This window comes from Saccopteryx leptura, chromosome 2 (assembly GCF_036850995.1).
Source record: "Saccopteryx leptura isolate mSacLep1 chromosome 2, mSacLep1_pri_phased_curated, whole genome shotgun sequence".
Classification (NCBI taxonomy): domain Eukaryota; kingdom Metazoa; phylum Chordata; class Mammalia; order Chiroptera; family Emballonuridae; genus Saccopteryx; species Saccopteryx leptura.
In genome coordinates, this window is record NC_089504.1 from 167,119,797 (window position 1) to 167,147,113 (window position 27,317).

Below are 27,317 nucleotides of genomic sequence, written 5' to 3' on the forward strand. Positions count from 1 at the left end.
TTTCCTACTCAAATTGATAGATATTCTTAAAAAGAGCTGAGACCTGCTTCCTTGAAACTTCTCCACCATCTCCCTTCCTTGGTCTGTCCTTCAGTGTGTCACAGAACAAGTTACAGCTGTCCCCAGTCTGACAGCTTGATAGATATTTGAAGGAAACAAGTGTGTCAGCCCAAGCTGTCTTCTTTTTAGACTAAACATCCTCACTTTCTTGCACTGTTTCATCGTTACCCTATTAAGACTATGTTTCCACCTATTTATGCTTTGCTTACAGATGGGTACAGTGCTTGCTGATTGCAGATCAGGTCATCTGTTTTCTCAGCTAACCACAATTTTTAAATAGAAAGTTTGAATACAGCCATTACTTTTAAAACAGAAGCAAAAAGTTATAAAAGAGAGTAAGGGAGAAGGCAGAAAAAGCTATGAAAAGCAGACACAAAAACTCAGAAAAGTATGGCATTTAGGGGGCAATAACCAGTAAAAAGAAGAATATATATATATTGTGTGTGCATATATAGTGTCTACAGCCATATTGTAAACTATACTATATATTTCTCTAAGTGATATTAAAAATTAATGCCATGTGAGGGAAAAGAGATCATGAATCGAAAGTGCAGATTCCTCATAAAATGCAATGGACTAGACCAGTAGTTCTCAAATTTTTGAAGTTGGGGTGCATTTAAAATCCTACAAATAATTGTAGGTGCACTATATACAAATTTCTGAGAAATATGTTATAATAATTTAGTCAAATATTAAAGAAAAAAATATAAAGTCCAGGCGTGCTTTTATGATAATTAAATGAAATAAATACAACAAAATTAAATTTACTCTGACATTAAAAAACATTTTTATGTTATATTTTTTGTTATGCTTTTTAGAATTCATAAAAAAGAGGGGTTAAAAGAAAAAAATGACAAAAAAGTTATCTTTTTATATATATAGATACATTCTTAGTAAGATTTAGTAAACTTGGCAGGTCCTGGCATAAATGTGTTAAGTTTTTTCATTCTTGTGTTTATGAGAAACATGAGCCTGATGTGTCCTAGCGGTTTCTTCAATGTTTGGGTATATATTTGAAAGGCAAACTCTCATTTCCTCATCAATACATTGAAGAATTCCTCTCTTTTCACTCTTAATTGTGTTGAGTGCAGAAAACCCCCACCATACATTTCATCTTAACTTTACACCAAAGGATAGAAGAAACTTGCCTCCAGTCTTTCCGGGGAACATGGGGGTAGTGTAAACAATCCAGCACCACAGCTTAACAGTCTTTTGCAACCTAATCAGGCAAGTGAGGTGGGGGGTTGGGCAGACTGTCAATTTACAGCCAATTCCCCACACCTCTGTCCCCCTGAAATCTAAACTCCAAAATCCCTGTTGGTTTTTTGGTCCCCAACAGGCACATATTTCTCTGGAATACCATAGGGCGCACCTCAAAATCTTCTAGGGTGCACCAGTGCACCCTGGCGCACACTTTGAGAACCACTGGACTGGACAATAGGAAATACGATAGGAAAGAGGATATTGATGTAGAAGGTCCAAAGTTGCTTCATAAATTGCAGTCCTTGTCCTGCCTTACTTATCTTGGCAATCCATCATCAAAGAAGGCCTCCTCTAGAGGCCAGGTCACCACATCTTTTTTGCTCTATGAACATCTTTAGACCTTGTTAGCAGCATTATGTAGTCTGTTTTATACAAACTAGTGTTTCCACTTTGCCCTCAGGAGGCACACAAATGTTTATTAACCTGGTTCTAATCGTTTCTATGCACCTGACTCTCCTTCCAACTAGGTCTTCAAAGACCACTGAGGGTAGTCTATCATGGTTTACACTTCCATATCTTGCATAATTCTTGGCAAATAAATAAGTTGTTAATAACTAATTGAATTGGACTTATCTCTTTTGCCCCAAACAATATATTGGTGTATTTCTTCTTTTCAGATATTGAGTGGTGGTTTTCTAAATAGATGACTCCAACAGACCTTTACCGAGTGCTCTGGGATGGTAAAGTGAGTAATAGGCAATGATAAGCATTGCATTACAGGGGCATGTCAAGTGCCATGGGAGCCCAGGGGGAAACAATGACATGGTAGGTAATTGGGTGTATAGAGAGCTAATTTTAAAGAATGAATGGGCTAGTCCAGGGGGAGAACAAGATGGGCAGGAAGCCTGCCCAGACAAAAGTAAATGATGAGTAGAGGCAGAAGACTGGGAGGAGCACAGTGTGTTCCCTGAATCACAATGGTGCAGGCCAGCTGGAGTGCTGGCGGAGGGAACAATTCTGAATAAGGATGGAGGAGGAGCCTATGGAGGACCTGCACGGCTGAATGAGGGGCATAGGCCATCAGGAAGGACTGCAAAATTTGAAGCAAGGAAGCACCATGCCATAAGACCACTCATTTAGAAAGATTACTCTGGATTTGGGAGTGTATTGGAGGGGGATTAGAGGAGTAGATAGGCTGTTTGGGATGCTGAGAGATGATCTTGAGAGATGTTAGAGATCAGATGTTAAGGATCTTCCCTTTCCTCAAAAGCAAATCATAGACGCTGATAAAAAACTTTGAGAACTTACCGGTGACAACAGTATTCTTTTTTTTTTTTTTTTTTTTTTTTTTCTTTTTTCTGAAGCTGGAAACAGGGCGAGACAGTCAGACAGACTCCCGCATGCGCCCGACCGGGATCCACCCGGCACGCCCACCAGGGGCTGTGCTCTGCCCCCCAGGGGGGGGTGCTCTGCCCATCCTGGGCGTCGCCATATTGCGACCAGAGCCACTCTAGCGCCTGAGGCAGAGGCCACAGAGCCATGCCCAGCGCCCGGGCCATCTTTGCTCCAATGGAGTCTTGGCTGCGGGAGGGGAAGAGAGAGACAGAGAGGAAAGCGCGGCGGAGGGGTGGAGAAGCAAATGGGCGCTTCTCCTATGTGCCCTGGCCGGGAATCGAACCCGGGTCCTCCACACGCTAGGCCGACGCTCTACCGCTGAGCCAACCGGCCAGGGCGACAACAGTATTCTTGTCTGACCTTTTATGAAAGCATAACGTTAGTGGGAAAAGGAATCAGTGTGGGAAATCTAAACATCGGTAGAGAGAAAACCAAATAACAGGATAACTGAGTTAAAAGATCAATTTTATGCTAAGGCCTTGCTGACAAGTTTCTAAGGCACTTCAGAAACAAGAAGAATGGAAGAAGGATGCAAACTTATAGTTTCCAAAAACATGTGTTCAAGTCTCAGCTTCACTGCCTATTCGTTGTATGGCTTTAGGCAAGTAGTTTAACCTCTTTGAGTCTCCATCTTCCCATTTGAAGACTGAAGTTAATATACTGTTTCCTTCTTTGGACTCTTATGATGTTAACAGGATAAGTATATTAGGTGCTTAAAACTAAAGATAACTAAGTAAATATTAGTCTCTTGCTAATGGGTACAGGATATAAGGATTTGTCAAACATGGTTTATCATTTACTGGGGGATGAAAAGTATATCAATGACTAATAATCAAGTGCAGAATAAAACGAGTCTGACTAAAGACCCAGGAACCATGGTGTGGGAGAGTAGAGAAGAGAATGAGAACATCTGACTCGGCTGTTCATCCTGGAGGACAGGGCAGGGTGGAAAGCATCTACATGGAAGATAAGGGAGGTTTGAATGGAACAGGGAGTAGGCCCAGATGGAAGGCCTCCCAGCTGTGTTCACAGCATTGCCCACCCACATTCAGACAGGAGTGGGTCCAGATACCTGTCAGGGAAGGGCAGCTATGTGGTGAGCCAGAGTGAGCCATCACAAATCTGCCAGTACCTGGCTGTAGGATTGAGGTTAGTCATTGCACTCCTCTCTGGGTTTGCCAACAACTGCTCTGTATCCTGCAGGGCTGTTGTGAGGATACCGGGAAGTACCTTCTGCACTGAGGGTTAGGAGCCTTCCTTGCTCTCTGCTGCCCCCTCAGATGGCAGCCCCTCCCCGGCCTGTTGCGGCTACTCCCTGATAGTCACGTCTGGAGTCCTTGTTAAGAGATAAATGAATGGTCCTTTGAGGAAGGGGGCGTTAAAGAGAGATTCATACTTAATAAATGGCTTTCTCCCTGTGTAAGCAGAAGAGTTGAAACAATACTTTAAAACAAAGAAATAGGACCATCATTAAGAGTATTTGGGAATTTTACCCTTGACTTTTTCTGAAAAGCATAAATTTGTGGTGGAGTACTTTCAGATTTTTTGGGAGACTCTCCAAAATCATTTCCTGTAAAACAATGGGATGATGTTCTCTTTTAAAGGAGTCTGAATTCTCAGTGTTACAGTCTTTAAGCAAAGGAAGTTTCCAGGGCAGAAGAACTGGTGTGTACTGCCTTCTGCCCAGTTCTGCCCTAGAAACACTTGCATTCTCTGAAGCCCACTGGGAGCATTTGGAAGTAGGCTACTGAACAAATTTCTCCTTTTCATGTAAAATCTCAGATATTTACATCTAAGAGGTGCCTGTTTAATGTTTTATGATGCTGGAACTGTTATGTTTGGGGTGATATTTGGCACCAGAGAAGTAAAATTGAGGTCTAAACGATTTTCTAAACAGAAGCCATATGGCTACTGCATGGAAGGGTTAGGCTGTTGTAAGGCACCAAAAAGCTGAAAATTGATATTCTGGGAGGAAAGGTCAGGCTTTCCTACCAGGCTTTCCTGTCCCGTCTCTCCTTTAGGGAGGGGAGGGAGAAGAATGTAGAACAGGGGTTCCCAAACTATGGCCCACGGGCCACATGCGGCCCCCTGAGGCCATTTATCCGGCCCTGCCGCACTTCCAGAAGGGGCACCTCTTTCATTGGTGGTCAGCGATAGGAGCATAGTTCCCATTGAAATACTGGTCAGTTGGTTGATTTAAATTTACTTGTTCTTTATTTTAAATATTGTATTTGTTCCCGTTTTGTTTTTTTACTTTAAAATAAGATATGTGCAGTATGCATAGGGATTTGTTCATAGTTTTTTTTTTATAGTCAGGCCCTCCAACGTTGTGAGGGACAGTGAACTGGCCCCCTGTGTAAAAAGTTTGGGGACCCCTGATGTAGAAGTTTCTGGCTTGCAAGAACAATGGGTCATTCAGTTTTAAATCTAAAATAAAGGTTAACCCAGAAACTGCTTCTCTTTCAATAGGAGGCAGAATTTACATACCACCTTGCATTGACTGTAGTTCCTCCCCCTCCCTAGAATCTTGAGGGTAATATACCTCTAGGCTAGTGAGGGAAGAGGAACCCTGAAAGATTTGTAAACATCTTTGATTGTGTTACCTTGAAAGTCTTAATGTTTCTGTGTATCCCCTAAACCAGGGGTCCCCAAACTACGGCCGAGGGCCACATGCGGCCCCCTGAGGCCATTTATCCGGCCCGCCGCACTTCTGGAAGGGACACCTCTTTCATTGGTGGTCAGTGAGAGGAGCCTAGTTCCCATGGAAATACTGGTCAGTTTGTTGATTTAAATTTACTTGTTCTTTTTTTATTTTTTTTATTTTTTTAATTTTTTTAATTTTACTTATTCATTTTAGAGAGGAGAGAGAGAGAGAGAGAGAGGTGAGAGAGACAGAGAGAGAGAAGGGGGGAGGAGCTGCAAGCATCAACTCCCATATGTGCCTTGACCAGGCAAGCCCAGGGTTTCGAACCGGCAACCTCAGCATTTCCAGGTCGACGCTTTATCCGCTGCGCCAGGCCTAAATTTACTTGTTCTTTATTTTAAATATTGTATTTGTTCCCGTTTTGTTTTGTTTTTTTACTTTAAAATAAGATGTGTGCAGTGTGCACAGGGATTTATTCATAGTTTTTTTTTATAGTCCGGCCCTCCAACGGTCTGAGGGACAGTGAACTGGCCCCCTGTGTAAAAAGTTTGGGGACTCCTGCCCTAAACATATGTTGCCAGCTTGTACCCTTGTGTGATCAAGGGTATATAATCAGCCCCTGAACTATTTTTGGGACTACACGATTTGGGCCTGATGCCCCGTGTCAGCCATATGCAGCCGGCATATTTAATAAATCTCCTTCTCTAATAAAACTCTTCAAAAGTCATCTGGACTGGGTGTCTCTACATGAACTCGATGAAATGAGGTACAGTGCCTTTCAGAATCTGGGGTGCAGTACTTTATAACAAGGCCTCTTTGGATTTTGCTGCTCAACAAACTCTGAAACCTACAAAAAGGAAGCATTTGGAATATTTTTCTTAAATGTTGTTTGTTTATTGTGTGTTGCTTCTCTCTGATTATATTTTGCAGCCTACTTCACATTAAAAACTATTATAGCTTATGAAAAATTTGGCAATTGTATCTAATTCTAAATGAACAATTTCCAGGGTGTGGTTTTCCCCCATCTACACCCGTGGTCTTCCTTCTGGGATTTCTTTCTCACAGGTGTGGCCACTCCGGTCATTCTCTCTGGGTCAATGGCATCACGCTGGCAGCAGCTGGCTTTCTGCTGGGAGTCCCCCCACTCCCAGACTGTGTTCAGATGGCGGCTCTCAAGGGTGGCCAGCTGGTGTCCTTACCCTCTGCGTGGCCACTGAGTGGAACCAGCCTGGCTCTTCCCAGAGCGATGGAGGAGGGGCAGGAAGTCAGGGAAAGGCAGGGACAGGAGGGGCAGCGGGCGACTGGGAGGTGAAAAGTTAAACAAACCGGGAAATAAATGTCTGAACAGTTTCTGGTTGCTTTCTGAGGCAGCTGTTTTACCTTGAACGGTGAGGTATGCTGAACTTTCCACGGTCCCCTTCTGGTTGGTGGCTTTGCAGTGATAGACGCCTTCATCCTCTTCTGTGACTCTTTCAATAAACAGCGTGCTACTTCCTGGTCCTAAAATAATTCCTGAGGAGTGAGAGGTGTTTAGATTAGTGGGCCTGGATGACAAACAAAAACAAGTCAGTTTTGTAACACAACCCCCTTCCTATTATTATGCACTTAGACAAGGAAATCCGAGCTTGGGTGAACCTGGAGCAAGACTGCTTATTTGTTTTCTGTGATCCCCGCTTTTTAACAGCACCTTCACCCCCTGCAGTGCTCTGAGCCCCAGCCTGGGGGATGCATCTGACCAAAGCCCTTCCTTGTGTAACAGAAAAGAGATGAGGTTGTCACACCAAACCTTGAAGAGCAAATATGAAGGAAGTGGAGTACCCAATAATACTACTACCATCTACTCAGGGCCTGCTATGTGCTAGGTGTTACAGGAGGCACTTTCTCTCTTGAGTTTAGAAGCATCTTATAAGGTATTGTGGTCTCCATTTTAACAATGTGGAAACTGAGGTTTGGTGAGTTAAGCAACTTGACCAAGAGTGTATTTGGACTGAAAGCACATTTTCTTTCCTTCTTTTTCCAAGTGAGAGAAGGGGAGATAGAGAGAAAGACTCCCGCATGCACCCTGACCAGTATGCACCTGGCAAAACCAGTCTGGGGCTGATGCTTTGCCCATCTGGGGCCATGCTTGGCAACTGAGCTATTTTTAGCACCTGAGGCGGAGACTCCATGGAGCCATCCTCAGTGCCTGATAGGCTTGGACCAATCAAGCCACAGCTGCAGGAGTGGAAGAGAGAGTGAAAGAGAGTGGGAAGGGGAGGGGTGGAAAAGCAGATGGGCGCTTCTCTTGTGTGCACTGACTGGAATTGAACCTAGGACATCCACATGCTGGGCCGACCAACGCTTTACCACTGAGCCAACCGGGTAGGGCCCTGAAAGCACATTTATGGCACATGGGTTGAAGGAAATCGTGTTTATTTGTTACAGTGGTTGAGAGCTTGGGCTAGGTTTTAATGGAGACCTTACTGCTTCAAGCTTTGTCACTTTTGACAAGCTACTTGACCTTTCTGGATTTCAGCTTCCTTAGTATGAAGGTGAATATAGACGCAGTTTCTACTGGATAAATGGGAAAACGAATGGCAAGTGGACGGCACACAGTAAGTGTATAGCAAACACGAGCTGAAGTATCACTGTGGAGTATGGCGTCAGGAAAGGAGTGCCAGGGGTCTCTGGACCCTGGCTTCAAGACCCAGCAGCTTCAATGCCCAGTGTTATCTCCAAGAATCCACTGAGTCTTAACTCTGCCATTAGTCCATGTTAGAGATTGGGGGTGGGTGTGTGCAGGCTAAAACATATCTGCTGAGGAAGGAAAATTAACTCACAACCAACACACATATATGCATATTGGCGCGCTCTCTCTGACACACACCTATACCAGCAAAGAGAAAATGTTAAAAAATGAGAATGAATAAATGTAGCACAGCACACACAATTGAATGCAAAGTCTGGGGCAAGGAGAGAGCTCAGTAAGGACCCGAAACCCAGGGAAAGTGGCATGGGAAGCGCAGGAAGGGGGGCCTTGAGCTGAGATTTAAAGGGTTAGCAGAGGTGAAGGGAGAAAGGAAAACTTGAGAAAAGGTATGAAGCTAAAATGAATATGCATTGAGTGTTTGCTCTGGAATAGTGATAAGGTGGGCCTGACCAGACCATAGGATATATTTTATTACTTTAAATAATTTGTAGTTCCCCTGATAATAATATATTCAATATAGAAAATTTGAGAAATATTGGGAAGCATAAAGAAAATATTTTTAAAAAACCCAACCCAAACCAATAATCTTATCTCGCAGATGTTTTTCCTTTAGTCTCTTAAGTGGACTTTTTTTTTTACACAGTTTGTTCATTCAAATAATAAATATGTTTGAGCCTCCTATCATTACTAGACACCATTCTAGATTCTGGTGATGACATAATAATAAGGAAGGCAAATAAATCCTTGCCTACAAAGGGCTTAAGTGATAGATTTAGAGAATTACAAGTGAATAATGTAGTATCAAGTAGCTAAAAAGTCTGAGAAGAAAATAGACCAGGTTAAGGGATCCCGTATGGGTTAAGGAGGGAGAAGAAGCTATTTGAGAGAGGTTGTCCAAGAAGGCTTCCTGCAGAGGTGACCTTTGAGCAGATAACTGAAAGATAAGAAAGTGAGAGCCATTTGAAGATCTAGGAAAGGGTGTGAAATGCACAGTCACAAACAATGCAAGTCCCTGAGGTAAGAATAAACTTAACCCTTTGAGTAGGGAGTTTTTTTCACACTCGCTGACCCTCAGGAGTGAGTTTTCTTTTTCCAAAAAGATGAAATTAGTTCCAATTCCAGTTTTATTAACTTAAAATCATGTTTGTTTGATAACCAATTTATGGAAACAAGAAAAACATACATTTGCTTTTTTTTAATGTTGCCTTGCATACTTTTTTTTTTTTAATTTGTATTTTTCTGAAGTTGGAAACGGGGAAGCAGTCAGACAGACTCCTACATGTGCCTGACCAGGATCCACCCGGCATGCCCACCAGGGGGCGATGCTCTGCCCATCTGGGGCATCGCTCTGTCGCAACCAGAGCCATTCTAGTGCCTGAGGCAGGGGCCACAGAGCCATCCTCAGTGCCCGGGCCAACTTTGCTCCAATGGAGCCTTGGCTGCAGGAGGAGAAGAGAGAGACAGAGAGGAAGGAGGGGAGAGGGGTGGAGAAGCAGATGGGCACCTCTCCTGTGTGCCCTGGCCGGGAATTTATTTTTTTTAATTTTATTTATCCATTTTTAGAGAGGAGAGAGAGAGGGAGAGAGAGAGACAGAGAGAGAGAAGGGGGGAGGAGCTGGAAGCATCAACTCCCATATGTGCCTTGACCAGGCAAGCCCAGGGTTTCGAACCAGCGACCTCAGCATTTCCAGGTCAACGCTTTATCCCCTGCGCCACCACAGGTCAGGCCATACTTTTAAAATAAAAATTTTTGTGCGATCGTACTCTGGATGGTCAGGAGGCACGAGGACATACCTGAAAGAGTTAAGGAGCAGTGAGAAGACCATTGTGACTAGAGTAGAATGAGCACCAGGAGAGAGGAGACCAGGAGAGGCCCACAGGCCATGGAAAAGAGTTAGGACTTTATTCTAAGCACAGAAGAAAGCCATGGGAAGGCTACAGGACTCTACTGGAACAAGGGTGGAAATAGGGAGAGCAGTTAGCTAGCTACTAAAGTTCCCATGAGAGATATGTGTTCGTGTCCCAGAGTGACTATAATGGAAGTTGTAGGAATCGGTGGGTTTGGGGATATTTTTGAAGGCAGAATCAATCAGCTTGCTTATGGACTAGCATGTGGAAGGTGAAAAGAAGTAATAAAAGTTCATGGCTTGAAAACCTGGGGTACCAGTGGTTATTTTCCTGTGGGGGAGCAGGGTCAAGGGAGGAGAAGCAAGAGTTCTGTTTCACAGCCAGTAAGTGTGACCCAGAGGGAGGTTTCATCGGGTGCTCGGGATTAGGGGCAGCTAACTGCAGGGAAGCCACATACAGAGGCACGTAAAGCCATGGGGAATTGGAGATGGAAATAAACCTCATCAGACCTGAGTCCAGAGAGAGAAGAGAGCAAGTCTGCAGGCTGAGCAATGGGAACTTGGAGGAAAAGGAAGCAGCAACAGAGACCAGGAAGGAGCAGCCCCCAAGGTGGTGAGAAATCAGGAGGGCAGGATTGTTAGAATGCAGAGAAGGAGCTCACCACAGACAGACTGGTTAGCTCTGTGTAAAACCGCTGGGAGACTACAGTGGCGGGGTCACCGACCACCAGATTGGGCTGTGAGCCATTTTGGTGATGTGTGCAAGCAAAAGCATAGTTAATGCCACTTAGAGGGAGAAGATGATGAAGTAGAGGTTGTTTTCAAGGAAGTAGCTGGAGAATGGCATGAGGCCGAAGAATAAATACTTTTTTTGAAATGTGAAATTTTATAGCATGCTCTTGTGCTAAAAGGAAAAATGAGAAAGAGGGAGATTAATGGATGAGGCAGGGAATAGAAGGAATAATGCCGACAGTACAATTTCTGAAGAAGTGAGAGGGGATGGGATTCTGTGGCCAAATTGGCTTTGGGTACAAATAGGGAGAGTTCATTCATTTTAACAGGAAGAGAGACAGAGCAAAAGGGACAGGTAAATTGGGTAATTCGGTGATAGTCTCAATAAATAACTGGTACGCACTGTTTAAGTTCAAGAAAAGGAGGAAATTTTGGAGGGCTTTTAATAGATTTTATTTATTAATTTTAAAGAGAGAAGAGAGAGACAGAGAGGGAAAGAGAGAGAGAGAGAGAGAGAGAAGAGGGAGAGGAGCAGGAAGTATCAACTTCCATATGTGCCTTGACCAGGTAAGCCCGGAGCTTCAAACCAGCAACCTCAGTGTTCCAGCTCAACACTTTATTCACTGCGCCACCACAGGTCGGTGAGGGAATTTTGGAGTTTTGAAAGGAGAGAAAGAGGTGTGAAATAATGAGCTGGGAGAGAAAGAAAAATTCTGTAGTGAAATGAAATATTTCTTCTGTTTGTTAAATACTGACTCTCCTCCGCAATATCATAGCATAACTACTCCCCCATGCTCTCATATACTTTTTAAAAATTTTTTAAATTTATTTATTCATTTTAGAGAGAGAGACACACAGAGAGAGAGAGAGAGAGAGAGAGGAGGAGCAGGAAGCATCAACTCCCACATATGCCTTAACCAGGCAAGCCCAGGGTTTTGAACCGGTGACCTCAGTGTTTCAGGTCAACGCTGCACCATGCAGGTCAGGCTCTCATATACTTTTTTTTTTTTTTTTTTTTTTACAGAGACAGAGAGAGACTCAGAGAGAGGGATAGACAGGGACAGACAGACAGGAATGGAGAGATGAGAAGCATCAATCATTAGTTTTTTGTTGCACATTGCAACACTTTAGTTGTTCATTGATTGCTTTCTCATACGTGCCTTGACCGCGGGCCTTCAGCAGACCGAGTAACCCCTTGCTTGAGCCAGCAAGCTTGGGCTCAAGCTGGTGAGCTTTTTGCTCAAACCAGATGAGCCCTCGCTCAAGCTAGCAACCTCGGGGTCTTGAACCTGGGTTTTCCGCATCCCAGTCTGATGCTCTATCCCCTGCGCCACCGCCCGGTCAGGCTCTCATATACTTTTAATATAATCATTCATTATGTATGTGTACCCTATTAATTGGCATTATGTTGTAAATTTAATTGCTCCTAACTATAAATAACATCCATAGGCATAAACATTTTTCTGAATTTCAGGTTATTTCATTAACATAGATATCCAGATTCAGATTAGGTCAAAAGTTCTTGATTTGTACAAATGCCTTTCAAAAAGATCATACCGCCTGACCTGTGGTTGGAGCAGTGGATAAAACATCGACCTGGACTGCTGAGGTTGCCTGTTCAAAACCCTGGGCTTGCCTGGTCAAGGTACATATAGGAGTTGATGCTTCCTGCTCCTCCCCCTTCTCTCTCATCTCTAAAATGAATAAATAAAGTATTTTTTTAAAAAAAGATCATACCAATTAACACTTTAACAACAGAGGATAAGTGACATTTTATCACTCTCCTGCCGATACTGAGCAGTACCACCTAAAAACTACAAAACACATAACTTTGCTGATCTGATAGATGAATATTATTGTCATTTTAACTTGTGGGGTTTTTTTTTGGCATGTTCTTTCATGTGTTTGGTAGCCATTTTTATTTTCCAAGCACCTGTTTTGAGTAGTTGAAAAGGTGAGTTCAGATTAAAGAGATCTTGGAGATCCTGGTCGAGGCGCTTCCACTGAACACAGGAGGGAAGAGAGGGTCACAGAGATTTCTGAGCAGGGAAATGACATAATGGAAAACGATGTTCAAGGAAGTTTAGTCTAGAAGGAGAATGCAGGATGGACAGGAATGAGCAAAAACTGGCATTTGGACGGCCAGCTCACCAGTTGTAACTCAGGCAGGGGACGGTGTGGGTCCAAACCTAGAGGGTGGGAAAGGAAGTGGAGTAAAAGAAATGGAAACAAACATGTTGTAGAAACAACCTACAGGAATTGGTGTTTGACTGGATACAGGAATAGACCGAGATGCATGCTGGAAAGTTTCGATGTTCTACGCCCACATGACAGTTTAGAAATTAGAGTTCTCCCCTGTAACCTTGGCTAACCCACTCAATCTCTTTGCAGCTGTTTCCCCATTTGTAAAATGAGAATATCCGCTTTGCCTATTTCATGATGTGAGGTCAATTAAGATAATTTAAATGAAGCTTTGAAAAGTTTAAGATATAAGTGGCAATCACAGAAACTAAAGTATGACTGGATAGTGGGTGGTCAGGGGCAATGCCTGTCTATAATAGCAGCTATCTTGTTGCCCATAATCAATTTTTCATTTTCTTTTTTTTTCCTTTTTATTTTTTTTAGCAAGAGAAAGAGAGAGAAAGACAACTCATAGTTGTGGCACTTTAATTGTTAATTGATTGCTTCTTATATGTGCCTTGATGGTGGTGGTGGGGGGGCTCCAGTTGAGCTAGTGACACCTTGCTCAAGCTAGTGACCTTGGGTTTCAAGCTAGTGACCAATGGGCTCAAGCTAGCGATCATGGGATTCTGTTAATGATCCTACACTCGAGCCTGCAACTCCACGCTCAAGCTGGTGAGCCTGAGCTCAAACCAGTGACCTAAGGGTTTCGTACCTGAGTCCTCAGTGTCCCAGGCTGATGCTCTATTCATTGCATCACCTCTGGTCAGGCAACTATAATCATCTTTTATAGCAGACCTGAACTTCAACCAATTTTTCTATCAGTCAAATCCCAATTTAAGGTCAACACCATGAACATATAAATCAAAGGACTTGGATTTTAGCCAAAAAGACAGATGTGTAATTGTGGAAATGAGAGGACAGACAGCACCAAGGATGCTGAGGAGCGAACGTCATCTGACACCATTTCCTGTTTCCGTCACATGGAGGAGAGGGAATGGGGTGAAAGGGTGTCCAGAATCAACAAACAGAGCTCTTCCTGACAGGCCTCACGTTGCACCGTGATAAATGGCACAGGCGTTGGTGTGCCATCAGATGGGCCACTCAGAATCTCATTCTCTACTCTTGCAGTTTATTTCCCTTCTTATAAAAACAGCCAGTTATTAACAAGCTCGTATTATTTTTCTTCTCATAATTTAAATATTCTGCCCATACTCACTCATAGTTGTTTCCTTTACTTTCCTTAATGCCGTTACCTACTGCTGCTCACTTTCTATGCCCCGATTCCCGTCATACAGGCTCTGCTCTACTCAGGAGCTCACTTTTTGACATTTCTTTCTTTTTTAAAAAATTCACTTTAGAGAGGAGAGAGAATGAGAGAGAGAGAGAGAGACACTTGAGAGAGAGGGGAAGAGCAGGAAGTATCAACTCCCACATGTGCCTTAACCAGACAAGTGCAGGGTTTCGAACCGGCAACCTCAGTGCTCAAGGTCAATGTTTTATCCACTGCGCCACCACAGGTCAGGTGGGAGCTCACTTTTTAAAAGGGTTCTCTTCTTAATTCAAATGGTTCATTGTGATTACTTTTAAACATTTAAGAAATACAGAAAAAATATGACCATTAAGAAAACCAGATATCAACATGTTCCATAGTTTCTTTAGACCCCTCTCTCTCTTTCCTGTGAATAAAATGTATAGTTACTCTACCCCTGCTTTCTGCCTCTTGCTCCAGAGCTACCACTGTCCTGATGCTGGTGAGTGTCATCCTCATGAATGCTTTTGTGCTTTCTCTACATAGGTATATCTCTATAGAATATACACTATAGCTTTGTTCTAAATAAATAGTATCATATCATATGGATAATTTTTCAACTTTTTTTTCTATTCAACTGTATTTTAATATTTATCCTTGTTGGCACGTGTAGATGCAGTTCATTTTTACTGTATAATATTCCATGGTATAAAAATGCCCCAGATTTTAAACAATCCACTTATTTACCATAAGATAAACAGATAGTTTTTACTTTTTTGCTACTACAAAGAGGGCTACAATGCACATTTGTCACAGCTATGTGTACATAGTTAAGCAGATCTCCTTCAGCTGGGTCACAAGGTAACCCCATTTTCAACCCTATTAAGGGTTACAAAATTGTTTTCCAAAAGATACCAATTTACACTTTAACCAGCAATGAGTCAGAGCTCCCATTTCCCCACACACTTACCAACACTTGGTGTTACCATACTTTAATAAAACACAAACATTTGGCCCTGGCCAGTTTGCTCAGTGGTAGAGCATTGGCCTAACGTGTGGATGTTCTGGGTTCAATTCCCTGTCAAAGAAAACAAGAGAAGCAACCATATGCTTCTCTACTCCTCTCCCTCTCCCTTCTCTTTCTCTCTCTTCACCTCCCGCAGCCATAGCTTAGTTGGAGCAAGTTGGCCCTTGGCGCTGAGAATGGCTCCATGGCTTCTGCCTCAGGTGCTAAAATAGCTCAGTTGCCAAGCAATGGAGCAACAGCAGAGCATCACCTCATAAGGGGTTTGATGGGTGGATCCCGGTCGGGGTGCATGCAGGAATCTGTGCCTCTGCCTCCCCATTTCTCACTTAAAAAATAAAACACAAACATTTATATGAATAACATTTTAATAATTGTACAGATAGCTGTAAGTAAATTATAATTTATTTTTAATTAACAATATATCTTAGAGATGTCCCCTGTAAGTTTATTTTTTATTTATTTTAATTGTGTTTTTCAGTTACAGTTGACACTCAATATTATTTTATATTAGTTTCAGGTGTACAGCACAGTGACTAGACATTTCTATAATTTACAAAGTGATCCCCCCCAATATTTCTAGTACCAAACTTACACCATACATAGTTATCACAATATTGTTGATTGTATATTCTATGCTGTACTTGCCATCTCCATGACTATTTTGTAGCAACAAATTTGTCCTTTTTGATCCCTCTACCTTTTTTACCCATTGCTTTAACCTCCTCCCATCTGGCAACCCTCAGTTTGTTCTCTGAATCTGTGAGTCTGTTTCTGTTTTGTTTATTTATTTTGTTTTTTAGATTCCACTTATAAGAGGAATTATATAGTATTTATCTTTCTTTGTCTGACTTTATTCAGTTAGCATAATACTCTCTAAGTCCATCCATGATGCTGCAAATGATAAGATTTCATTCTTTTTTATGGCGAGTAATATTTCATTGGATATATCTATCATGCCATATTTATCCATTCATCTATTGATGGGCACTTGGATTGCTTCCATATCTTGGCTATTGTAAATTATACTGCAACAGCATAAGGGTGCATATATGTTTTTGAATTAGTGTTTTGGGTTTCTTTGGGTACATATCCAGAAGTATTATACAATTGGTGAGTCATAGGTAGTTCTATTTTTAATTTTTTGAGGAACCTCCATATTGTTTTTCATAGTGGCTGCACCAATTTGTAATCCCACCAATAGTGGGAGTTCCTTTTTTTCCACCTTCTTGCCAACAGTTGTTGTTTGTTGATTTATTGATGAGCGCCATTCTGACAGGTGTGAGGTGATATCTCATTATAGTTTTAATTTGCATTTATCTTATGGTTAATGATGTTGAGGTCTTTTTCTTTGTCTATTGGACACTTGGTTGTCCTCTTTGGAGAAGTGTCTATTTAGATCCTCTGCCCATATTTTAATTGGCTGCTTATTTTTTGGTGTTGAGTTATATAAGTTCTTTATAAATTTTGGATATTAACCTTTATCAGATGTATCATTCATGAACTTGTTCTCCTAGACAGTGGGTTGTCCTTTTATTTGTTGATGGTTTCCTTTGCTATGCAAAAACTTTTCAGCTTGATGTAGTCTCATTTGTTTATTTTTTTCTTTTGTTTCCCTTGCCCAAGGAGATATATCAGAAGGAATATTACTAAGAGAAAGTTTACTGCCTATGTTTTCTTCTAGGAGTTTTATGGTTTTGCGTCTCACATTTATGTTTTTAATTCAGTTTGAATTTATTCATGTATATGGTGTAAGAAGGTGGTCTAGTTTCATTTTTTTGCAAGTTTTCAATTTTCTTAGCACCATTTGTTTTGTTTTTAATTTATTCATTTTTAGAGAGGAGAGTGAGAGGTAGGGGGAGGAGCAGGAAGCATCAACTCCTATATGTGCCTTGACCAGGCAAGCCCAGGGTTTCGAACCAGTGACCTCAGTGTTCCAGGTCAACGCTTTATCCACTGCGCCACCATAGGTCAGGCTCTGAGCACCATTTGTTGAACAGACAGTCTTTACTTTCTTGTATAGTCTTGCTTCCTTTGTCATATATTAATTGACCACATAAGGCATTTGTTTGTTTCTGGGTTCTCTATCCTGTTCCATTTATCTATGTATTTGCTTTTGTGTCAGCACCATATTGTTCTTTTTTTTTTTTTTTTTTTTTTTAATATTTTATACAAGGACAGAGATAGAGCCAGAGAGAGGGATAGATAGGGACAGACACACCTTAGTTGTTCATTGATTGCTTTCTCATATGTACCTTGACCGCGGGCCTTCAGCAGATCGAGTAACCCCTTGCTCGAGCCAGTGACCTTGGGTCCAAGCTGGTGAGCTTTTGCTCAAGCCAGATGAGCCTGCGCTCAAGTTGGCAACCTCGGGATCTTGAACCTGGGTCCTCTGCATCCCAGTCAGACACTCTATTCACTGCTCCACTGCCTGGTCAGGCAGCACCATACTGTTCTGATAGCTTTATAGTATAGTTTGATATTAGGTAGCATGATTCCCCAACTTTGTTCTTCTTCCTCAAGATTGCTGTGGATACTTGAGATCTTGTGTTTTCATATAAATTTTAGGGTTATTTGTTCTTGTTCTGTGAAAAATACCATTGGTATTTTAATAGGGATTGCATTGGATGTATAGATTGCTTTGGATAGTATGGATATTTTAATGATGTTAATCTTCTTATCTAAGATTATAGTATATGCTTCAATATATTTGTATTTTCTTTAAATATTTTCTTCAGTGTCTTGTAAGTTTCCAAATACAGGTCTTTTACTGCCTTGGTTAAATTGATTCCTAGACATTTTTAAAAAATGCAATTATAAATAAGATTGTTTCTTAATTTCTTTGAGAGTTCAGTATTCGTGTATAAAAATGCAACTGATTTCTGAATATTAATTTGTATCCTGTTACTTTACTGAGTTCATTTATCAGTGCAAGTAGTTTGTTTTTGGGTTTTGTTTTTTTTTTGTATTTTTCTGAAGTTGGAAATGGGGAGGCAGTCAGACAGACTCCCGCATGTGCCCGACCAGGATCCACCCGGCATGCCCACCAGAGGGTGATGCTCTGCCCATCTGGGTCATTGCTCTGTTGCGACCAGAGCCATTCTAGCGCCTGAGGCAGAGGCCATGGAGCCATCCTCAGCACCCGGGCCAACTTTGCTCCAATGGAGCCTCGGCTGCAGGAGGGGAAAAGAGAGACAGAGAGGAAGGAGAGGGGGAGGAGTGGAGAAGCAGATGGGTGCTTCTCCTGTGTTCTGGCCGGGAATCAAACCTGGGACTCCTGCACGCCAGGCCGATGCTCTACCACTGAGCCAACCAGCCAGGGCCAGTGCAAGTAGTTTTTTGGTGAAACCTTTAGGGTTCTCTATATACAGTATCATGTCATCTGAAAATAATAACAGTTTTACTTCAGCCTTTCCAATAGATGCCTTTCATTTTTTTTTTGGTCTGATTGCTGTAGCTAAGATGTCTGATACAATATTGAATAAAAATGGTGAAAGTGGCCTTGGCTGGTTGGCTCATTGGTAGAGCGTCTGCCCAGCATGTGGATGTTCGGGTTTGATTCCCTGTCAGGGTACACAGGAGAAGTGACTATTTGCTTTTCCATGCCTCCCCTTCTCCCTTGTAACTCTCTCTCTTTCCTTCCCGCAGCCATGGCTGCTGAGAATGGCTTTGTGGAGCCTCAGCCTCAGGTGCTAAAAATTAGCTCGATTGTGAGCATGGTCCCAGATGGGCAGAGAATCAGCTCCATATATGGGTTGCTGGGTGGATCATGGTTGGGCACATGCAGGAGTCTGTTGCTCTATCTGTCCTCTTCTCATTTGGAAAAGAAGAAAAAAAAATGTCGTGAAAGTGGACAACCCTGCCTTATTTCCTATCTTAAGGAAAACACATTTAGCTTTTCCCATTGAGTAAATGTTAGTGTGGGTTTGTTATGTATGACGTTTATTATGTTGAGGTATATTTCCTCTGTTCTCACTTTGCTGAGAATTTTTATTATAAATAAATGTTAGATTCTGTCAAATGCATTTATTGATATAATGATGTAATTTTTATCTTTTATTTTATTTATGTGGTGTATCATGTTAATTGATTTGTGGACATTGAACCAACCTTGCATCTGAGGAATAAATCTCACTGGATCACTCTGTATAATCTTTTAAATATATTGTTGAATTTGGTTTGCTAATATTTTGTTAAGGATTTTTACCTCTATATTTACTGGGAATATTGGCTTATAATTTTCTTTTTTTGTAATGTCTTTGCCTGGTTTTGGAATCAGGATAATGGTGGCCTCATAAAATGAGCTTGGGAGCCTTTACTCCTCCTGAATTTTTTAGAATAGTTAGAGAAGGACAGGTGTTAGTTCTTCTTTGAATGTCTGGTAATATTTATCTGTGAAACCATTTGGGCCAGGACTTTTGTTTCTTGGAAGTTTTTTGATCACTGATTTCATTTTGTTATAGTGATCTGTTTGTTCAGATTTTCTGTTTCTTCTTGATTTAGTCTTGGCAGATTATGTTTCTAAGAATTTATTATTTCTTCCAGATTTTCTGATTTGTTGGCATACAATCATTTGTAGTATTTTTAAATAATCTTTTGTATTTCTGTGGTGTCAATTATCATTTATCTCATTTATCTTTTATTTCTGATTTTATTTATTTGACTCTTGTCTCTGTTTTTCTTGATGAGTCTGATTAAAAGGTTTATCAATCTTGTTTATCTTCTTCTTTTTTTTTTTCTGAAGTTGGAAACGGGGAGGCAGTCAAACAGACTCCCGCATGCGCCTGACCGGGATCCACCCGCATGCCCACCAGGGGGCGATGCTCTGCCCATCTGGGGTGTTGCTCTGTTGCAACCAGGGCCATTCTAGCACCTGAGGCAGAGGCCATGGAGCCATCCTCAGCGCCTGGGCCAACCTTGCTCCAGTGGAGCCTTGGCTGCAGGAGGGGAAGAGAGAGACAGAGAGGAAGGAGAAGGGGAGAGATGGAGAAACAGATGGGCACTTCTGTGTGCCCTGGCCGGGAATCAAACCTGGGACTCCTGCACGCCAGGCTGATGCTCTACCACTGAGCTTGTTTATCTTCTTAAAGAACCAGTTCTTGATTTCACTAATCTTTTGTATTTTTTAGACTCTATTTCATTTATTGCCACTCTGATCCTTATTTTTTTTTTCTTCCAATCACTTTCGGCTTTGTTTGTTGTTCATTTTTAGGGTTTTTTGGTTTGTTTTGTTTTTAGGTGTAAGGTTAGATTGTTTATTTGAGACTTTTGTTTCTTGAGGATGTCTTGTATTACTACGAAGTTTCCTCTTAGGACTGCTTTTGCTGTGTCCCATAGATTTTGGGTCATCGTGTTTTCATTTTCATTTGTCTCAGGTATCTTTTGATTTCTTCCTTGATCTCATTGTTAACCCATTCAGTGTGTAGTAACATGTTATTTAACCTCCATAAGTTTGTGTTTTTCAGATATTTTTCCTTATAATTTATTTTTAACTTCAGACCATTGTGGTCAGAAAAGATGCTTGAGATGATTTTAGTCTTATTAAATTTATTGAGACTTGTTTTGTGGCTTAATATGTGGTCTATTCAGGAGGATGTTCCAGCACTTGAAAAGAACATATATTCTGGGGTTTTGTGGGTGAAATGCTCTGAAAATATCAACAAAATCCATCAGGTCTAATGTGTCATTTAAGGCCACTGCTTTCTTGTTGATTTTCTGTCTGAAAGATCTATTATTGTCAATTGCATGTTATGTCTCTTACAATAACTGTATTGTTGTAGATATCTCACTTTATGTCTATTATTATTTGCTTTATATATTTAGGTGTGCCTATGTTGGGTGTATAAATGTTTACAAGGGTTATATCCTTTTGTTGGACTGATCCCTTTACCATTATGTAATGTCTCTTTTTCCTTTTTTTTTTGTGGCAGAGACAGAGAAAGTCAGAGAGAGGGACAAATAGGGATAGACAAACAGGAAGGGGGAGAGATGAGAAACATCAATTCTTCGTTGTGGTTCCTTAGTTGTTCATTGATTGCTTTCTCATATGTGCCTTGACCATGGGGCTACAGCAGACCGAGTGAGCTCTTGCTCAAGCCAGTGACCTTGGGCTCAAGCTGGTGAGCCTTGCTCAAACCAGATGAACCTATGCTCAAGCTGGCGACCTCGGGGTCTTGAACCTGGGGCCTCCATGTCCCAGTCCGATGCTCTATCCACTGCGCCACCGCCTGATCAGGCTTTTTTTCTCTTATTATAGCCTTTTTTTTTAACAGAGACAGAGAAAGAGTCAGAGAGAGGGATAGACAGGGACAGACAGACAGTAATGGAGAGATGAGAATCATCAATCATTAGTTTTTTGTTTCACATTGCGACATCTTAGTTGTTCATTGATTTCTTTCTCATATGTGCCTTGACTGTGGGGCTACAGCAGACCAAGTAACTCCTTGCTCGAGTCAGCAACCTTGGGTCCAAGCTGGTGAGCTTTGCTCAAACCAGATGAGCCTGTGCTCAAGCTGGCGACCTTGGAGTCTCGAACCTGGGTCCTCCGCATCCCAATCCGATGCTCTATCCACTGTGCCACTGCCTGGTCAGGCTCTTTTCATCACTTTGAATGTTTCATGCCAATTTCTTCTGGCCAGAAATGTTTCTGTCAAGGAATCAGCTGACAGTCTTATGGAAGCTCTCTTGTAGGTAAATAACTGTTTATCTCTTGCTGCTATTAAGAGTCCTTCTTTTTCTTTCACCTTTGCAATTTTAAATTATGATGTGTCTTTGTGTGGTTATCTAAGGTGTTGGGCAGATAAAATGTATCATGCTCACTTTGTTAAAGAGGCCGTTGCCCAGGTGATATTAATGTGTGTTGGGGTGGGCTAAAGGCAGGCAGAATCCTTGTAGCCTGGGGCTTGGTTTTGGGATTAAGCCTTTCCTACCCTTTTTGCTGTAGGGCGGTACAATCCAATCATGCCTCAGAGAAGTGACTTTGTATTAGAGACTACCCTGTTTTGTATATTGGATTAAGAGTTTGGATTGCTACACTATAAAATGGGGACGAAGTGGGAGCTTGGGCTCTTGGTTCCTGAGGTTAGCATGAGAGAGCAGAGAGAATAGAGCCAGCAGCGGGAGGAGGCCATGTGGAGAAGGCCAGGAAAAGCAGCCAAGATGGTGGAGTGCTGAGTGAGATGCCAGTTTGTACAGAGTTTGTATCTGGGATAAGGAAGGAGATGGGGAACTGAGGAGAGTAAGGCTGGTGAGCTAGAAACCTTTGATTCTAGGAAACTCGGATAAATCAGTAGCTTTGTGAGCACTGAATGTGACTGGGTTTTGGAGCCCAGTGTGTATTTTTACTTGCCCGCCGGGTGCAAGCTAGATTAAAGACTATGGCCCACCAGTTTTTGGCTCCATGGTTTCTTTACCGACTGTCCGAATCCAATGCGAACCTGCATGGGCTGGGCTGCTCTGATGATGGCCCTGGCCTTGGCTCCTGGCTTTACATAAGGTTTATCTTGTTTGAGAGTCTCTGTGCTTTCTGAACTTGCATGTCTTTATCCTTTGCTAGGTTAAGGAAGTTTGCCATCATTGTTTCTCTAAATAGGTTCTCAATCCCTTGCTCTCTCTTTTCTCCTTCTGGTACTCTTATGATGTCAATGTTGTTATGCTTGATGTTGTACCAGAGGTCCTTTATTCTCATTTTTATAATTCCTTTTTTCTTTTTGCTATTCTGATTGGATGTTTTCTGCTATGTTGTCTTCCAAATCACTTACTTGATCTTCTGCTTCATTTAATCTGCTGTTAATTCCTTCTAGTGTATTCTTCATTTCTGACTCATTATTTCTTATGGTTTGTATGTCCTTTATTATGCTTACTATCTCTTTGTTGAAGTTCTTATTGACTTTATTCTTCTTCTTAATTCCTTGAGTATCCTTTTAACCCGTGTTTTAAACTCTGTGTCCAGTGGATTACTTGCTTCCATGCCATTTAGTTTTTTTTCTGGATATTTCTTTTATTTTATATGGGACATGTTTCTTTGTCTCCCCTTTTGGTTGCCTCTCTGGGCTTATTTCTGTATATTAGGTAGATCTGGTACATCTCTCAGTCTTGACAGGGTGATTTTATGCAGTAGGTGACCTGTGGGGCCCAGTGGCACCATCTCTCTGAGCACCTGAGCAGGGTGCTTCAGGAGGGTTTCTTGTGTGGGTTGTGTGTGCCCTCCTGTTGTAGTTGAGCCTTGATTTCTGTTGGCACATCAGTGGGCGGGATTGACTTTCAGGCTGGCTGGCCTGTGAGGATTGGCTACAACCATAGTATATGAACTGCTGTTGAAGGCTGACTCCACAGATCCACAGAGTGAGATCTTCCCCAATGGGGTCTGGTGCCTGCTGAGAGCTCCTTTTGAGGGTGCTACTTGTGGAGCTAATTGGGTGGTGTTCTGTTTTTGTTTGAAGCTGGCAACCAGGTATATTGGTTCTGAGACCTCTTGAAAGAGACTCTGGGGCAAGTTAATGTCAGACACCAACTATAACAAGCCTGGAGCTATTTATTAGGAGCTACAAAGTGATTTGTGGTTGGTAGCTGCCTGTGATGGGGCTGGATGTGTGTGGGAGAAGGCATATTGTGATCTGAGGTTGGCTGCCACCAGTCCTGGGTCTGGGGCAGGTCAGCAAAAGACCTAAAGCACCCTAAGACCTGCCACTGCCTGCTGGCTTCCCATAAGGCTTTGCCATTGAAAGAGCCTCAGGCTGGGTGATGTCAAATCTCAGGGAGTCCCCAGGGCAGCATGAGTAATGTTTACCAGTAACTAGATTCAGATTTGGCATCAGTGCTGGGCCTGAAGCTACTTAGCAAAAGTATCAGGGTAAACTGAGGCCAGCTGTCACTGTCTGGGGCCTGCAGACCTTTGTGATAGGGAAAGGCCTCAGGGAGTTGTCAGGGTGGAGGTAGTGCAGTTCCCTAGGCTAATGTAGATTAAAATTTGGTCACATGGAGAGAAGGCTCAGCACAGGGATGTAGTGCCTGTCCCTCCAGCCCTTGCTTCACAGTTGCACAACTTAGCTTTTCTCTGTTTGCCTCTGGTACCCCTCAAGTTGTTATTCCTCCAGTAGAGCCCAAGGTGAGGGCTTAAGAATGAGAGTGATGCCCTGGCTGGTTAACTCAGTGGTAGAGCATTGGCTCAGTGGTGTATGGACTTCCGGGGTTCAATTCCCAGTCAGGGCACACAGGAGAAGTGATCATCTGCTTCTCCACACCTCCTCCTCTCTTTTTCTCTCTCTATCTCTCTCTTCCCCTTCCACAGCTATGGCTCAGTTGGAGCAAGTTGGCCCTAGGAACTGAGGATGGCTCTATGACCTTGCCTCAGGTGCTAAAAATAGCTCGGTTGCCATGCAATGGAGCAATGGCCCCAGATGGGCAGAGCATTGCCCAGTAGGGGTCTTTCCAGGTGGATCCCAGTCAGGGCTCATGCAGGGGTCTGTCTCTGCCTCCCTGCTTCTCACTTAAGAAAAAAAAAATGAGTGAGAGTTTGTATGTTGGTCCTGGGTTTCCATCAGCCCTCTGTCTCACTCAGACAGACAGAGTCCCTGATGATTTTCACAGCCTTGTTAGGTGGGCTCCTCTTCCCAATGCTGATATTTCAGCTGGGGAGTTTGGTGTGGAGTTGAGGCCCTTCACTCAGGGGGAAGTTCTGCACTTGAGATATCCCTCAAGACGCTCTCAACTGCCACAAGTGGGTGCAGATCCAGCTCATTTTGTATCTCCTTCCCTCTTTCTGTTCTCGGCATCACTTCTTCTTTATATCTTTAGTTTTAGAACTTTTGTTCAGCTAGTCTTCAGATGGCTATCTGAGTTGACTGTTCTATAATTTAGTTTTAATTTTGATGTGGTCATAGGAGGAGTTGAGTGCAGTGTCCACCTACTCTGCCATCTTGACTGGAACGCCAGATGTTTTAATGATGGCAAAATGATGGGTGTGAAATGGCCTCTCACTGTTAGGTGGAATATCTTTTTCCATTTTTGTTGGCTATTTTTCTTGTGAATTGCCTGTTTATGTCTTTTGCCCATTTAAAAAAATTATTGATTTTTAGAGAGAGAAAGAGAGATAGAAACACTGATTTGTTGTTTCCATGCACTCATTGGTTGATTTAATTCTTGTATGTGCTTCAACTAAGAATAGAACCCACAACCATGGCACATCAGGATGGTGCTTTAATCAATTAAGTTATCTGGCCACAGGCTTTTGCCCGTTTTTCTATTAGCCAATTTTTTTTCTCAATTATATTAGTTTAAAAAAATATATGTTTTGGATACTGATATTTTGTTGATTAAATATATTATAAGTCTTCCTCTATTCCATGAATAGTTTTAAACTTTGTTAATAGTGAATTTTTAATATAAAAGCCTTTAAAGTAAAAAAAAAAATAAATATTTTCCATTATCCTTTGTGCTTTTTGTTGCTTGTTTTAAATAAATATTTTTTTTATTTTAATATAAAGTATTCCACTTATAATCTGTTTAGAAGATTTATTTAGAGTTTTATCTTGTCTCATTTAGGCCTTTAAGCTATCTGATTTTTTTTTTGAAAAGAGGAGTATGTGTATGGTGTGAGGTAGGAATCTGAGTTCTACTGTATAACTAGCTAATTATCCCCAACATCATTTACTCAATAATCTAGTCTTTCTCCACTGAGTTGTGGTGTCAGTTCTGTCATATACTAAGTTTTCACATATTTGTATGATTCTGTTTTTAGCTTCTCTATTTGTTCATAATGAGCCACATAAGTTATAATTGCTTGGTAATATGTTTTGATATGGTATGGCATGGCCCCTTCTTCAAAATGGACTTGGCCCTTTATATTTGACTATGAATTTCAGGCTTGTCTTGTCTAATTATGTAAATAGCACTGGTCAGTTGTTGAGGGGAATTCCACTGAATTTATATAACAATTGGGGAAAATTGTTGTATTTATTTTTAGATTGAAACAAATAAAATTGTCAATATTTTGTCCTAAAAATGATTCAACATAATAAGAATTATTCCCACCCCAAAATATATAAAATATCCTTGAATTATTTTGGTCTTCTTTTATATCATTTAGAAGTTTTATTATTTTTCTCTAATTATCTTGCATTTTATTTATATTTATTCCTAGATGTATTATAATTTTTGTTGTTATGCAAAATGGTATTGCATTCTTTGAAGAGTTATTCTATCCGAATTTTCTCTTTCCCCTTTGGCTGTTAGTCATTAGATATAACACATAGAACTCACTTAGAAACATGATGCTCTCTTTTGTGTTGTTGACATTATTTAATCGTAGGCTTGCTTGCTTCTAGAGGCTTAATTTCCAGCTACTGAGAACATAATTCCCATAGAAACTTACAATTTATTTCCCTTTACTGTAGGAAGCTGTATCAGATTGGATCAACAGATCGCAGAATAGGATTTGTAAATGTGGATGTCTTCAGGGGCAGGCACATAACACAAATGAGTTGAGGATGAGATCACGGGAGGGGCATTGTGTACGGAGCATAGAAGGTCTGTCTCCATCTAAAGGCAGAAGCATTAGCACTAATCAATTGGACTTTGGTAAATTGAGTCCAGAATTATCTCCTGAGTTCTAAAGAAAAGATAGAAATCTGGATTTTTCACATCAAAGCTCATAATTTTTAAATGTTGGCAACCAAATCAACTCATTTAAATTTGCTGTGAGGACCAATAAACATGTGTTTGCTAGGTATATTAGGCACAACTTTGATTTAAAGGATGTACATGGGGTTATGCTGTTGCATTTTTATCAAGCAGAGACCTCTATGACCCGGCCCTAACTGGCCACCCGGTTTCTGTCCCACTGTGTCTCTACATGTATCCCTGGTGTGTGCCATATGATTGAGCTATTGACAGTTCCCAGTAAGCCTCAGCAATTTTGTGCATGTTACTTTCTTGACCTGGCCACTTGATTAGCATTTGCTTATTATTAACACGAAGCTCAAGGGTTAGATGCTGTGGAAAGTACCTTTTGAGGCTCTTGGACCTCTTCTCTAGCACTCTTGTACTACTTTTTATGTGCCTCTGCTCTGGCATTTACCATTTTGTAGTCAATTTGCTGACTTTCTTACTTGCCTACTCCACTGTGGGCTCCTGGAAAGCAATAATTCTGCCTCATTTATTACTGAGACCTCAGTGTCTAGAGCTGTGCCAACAGTCAACACTCAGTAACTGAGCAAATGTTCAAATAAATTAAGACAATCGCAAAGGAAATTTAGGTGAACTTTGCAATGTTTGTGAATTTATGAAGTTAG

General features: G+C 41.6%; 1 protein-coding gene across 1 annotated transcript in view; it reads right to left on the reverse strand.

Moving 5' to 3' along the window:
• FLT1 (fms related receptor tyrosine kinase 1) overlaps window positions 1-27,317 on the reverse strand; it is a 227,179-nt gene that overhangs the window by 66,009 nt on the left and 133,853 nt on the right. The window contains exon 15 of the mRNA XM_066369267.1: window positions 6,683-6,814. Within this exon, the coding sequence (XP_066225364.1) occupies window positions 6,683-6,814 (132 nt within the window). The remainder of the gene's footprint in view (window positions 1-6,682; window positions 6,815-27,317) is intronic.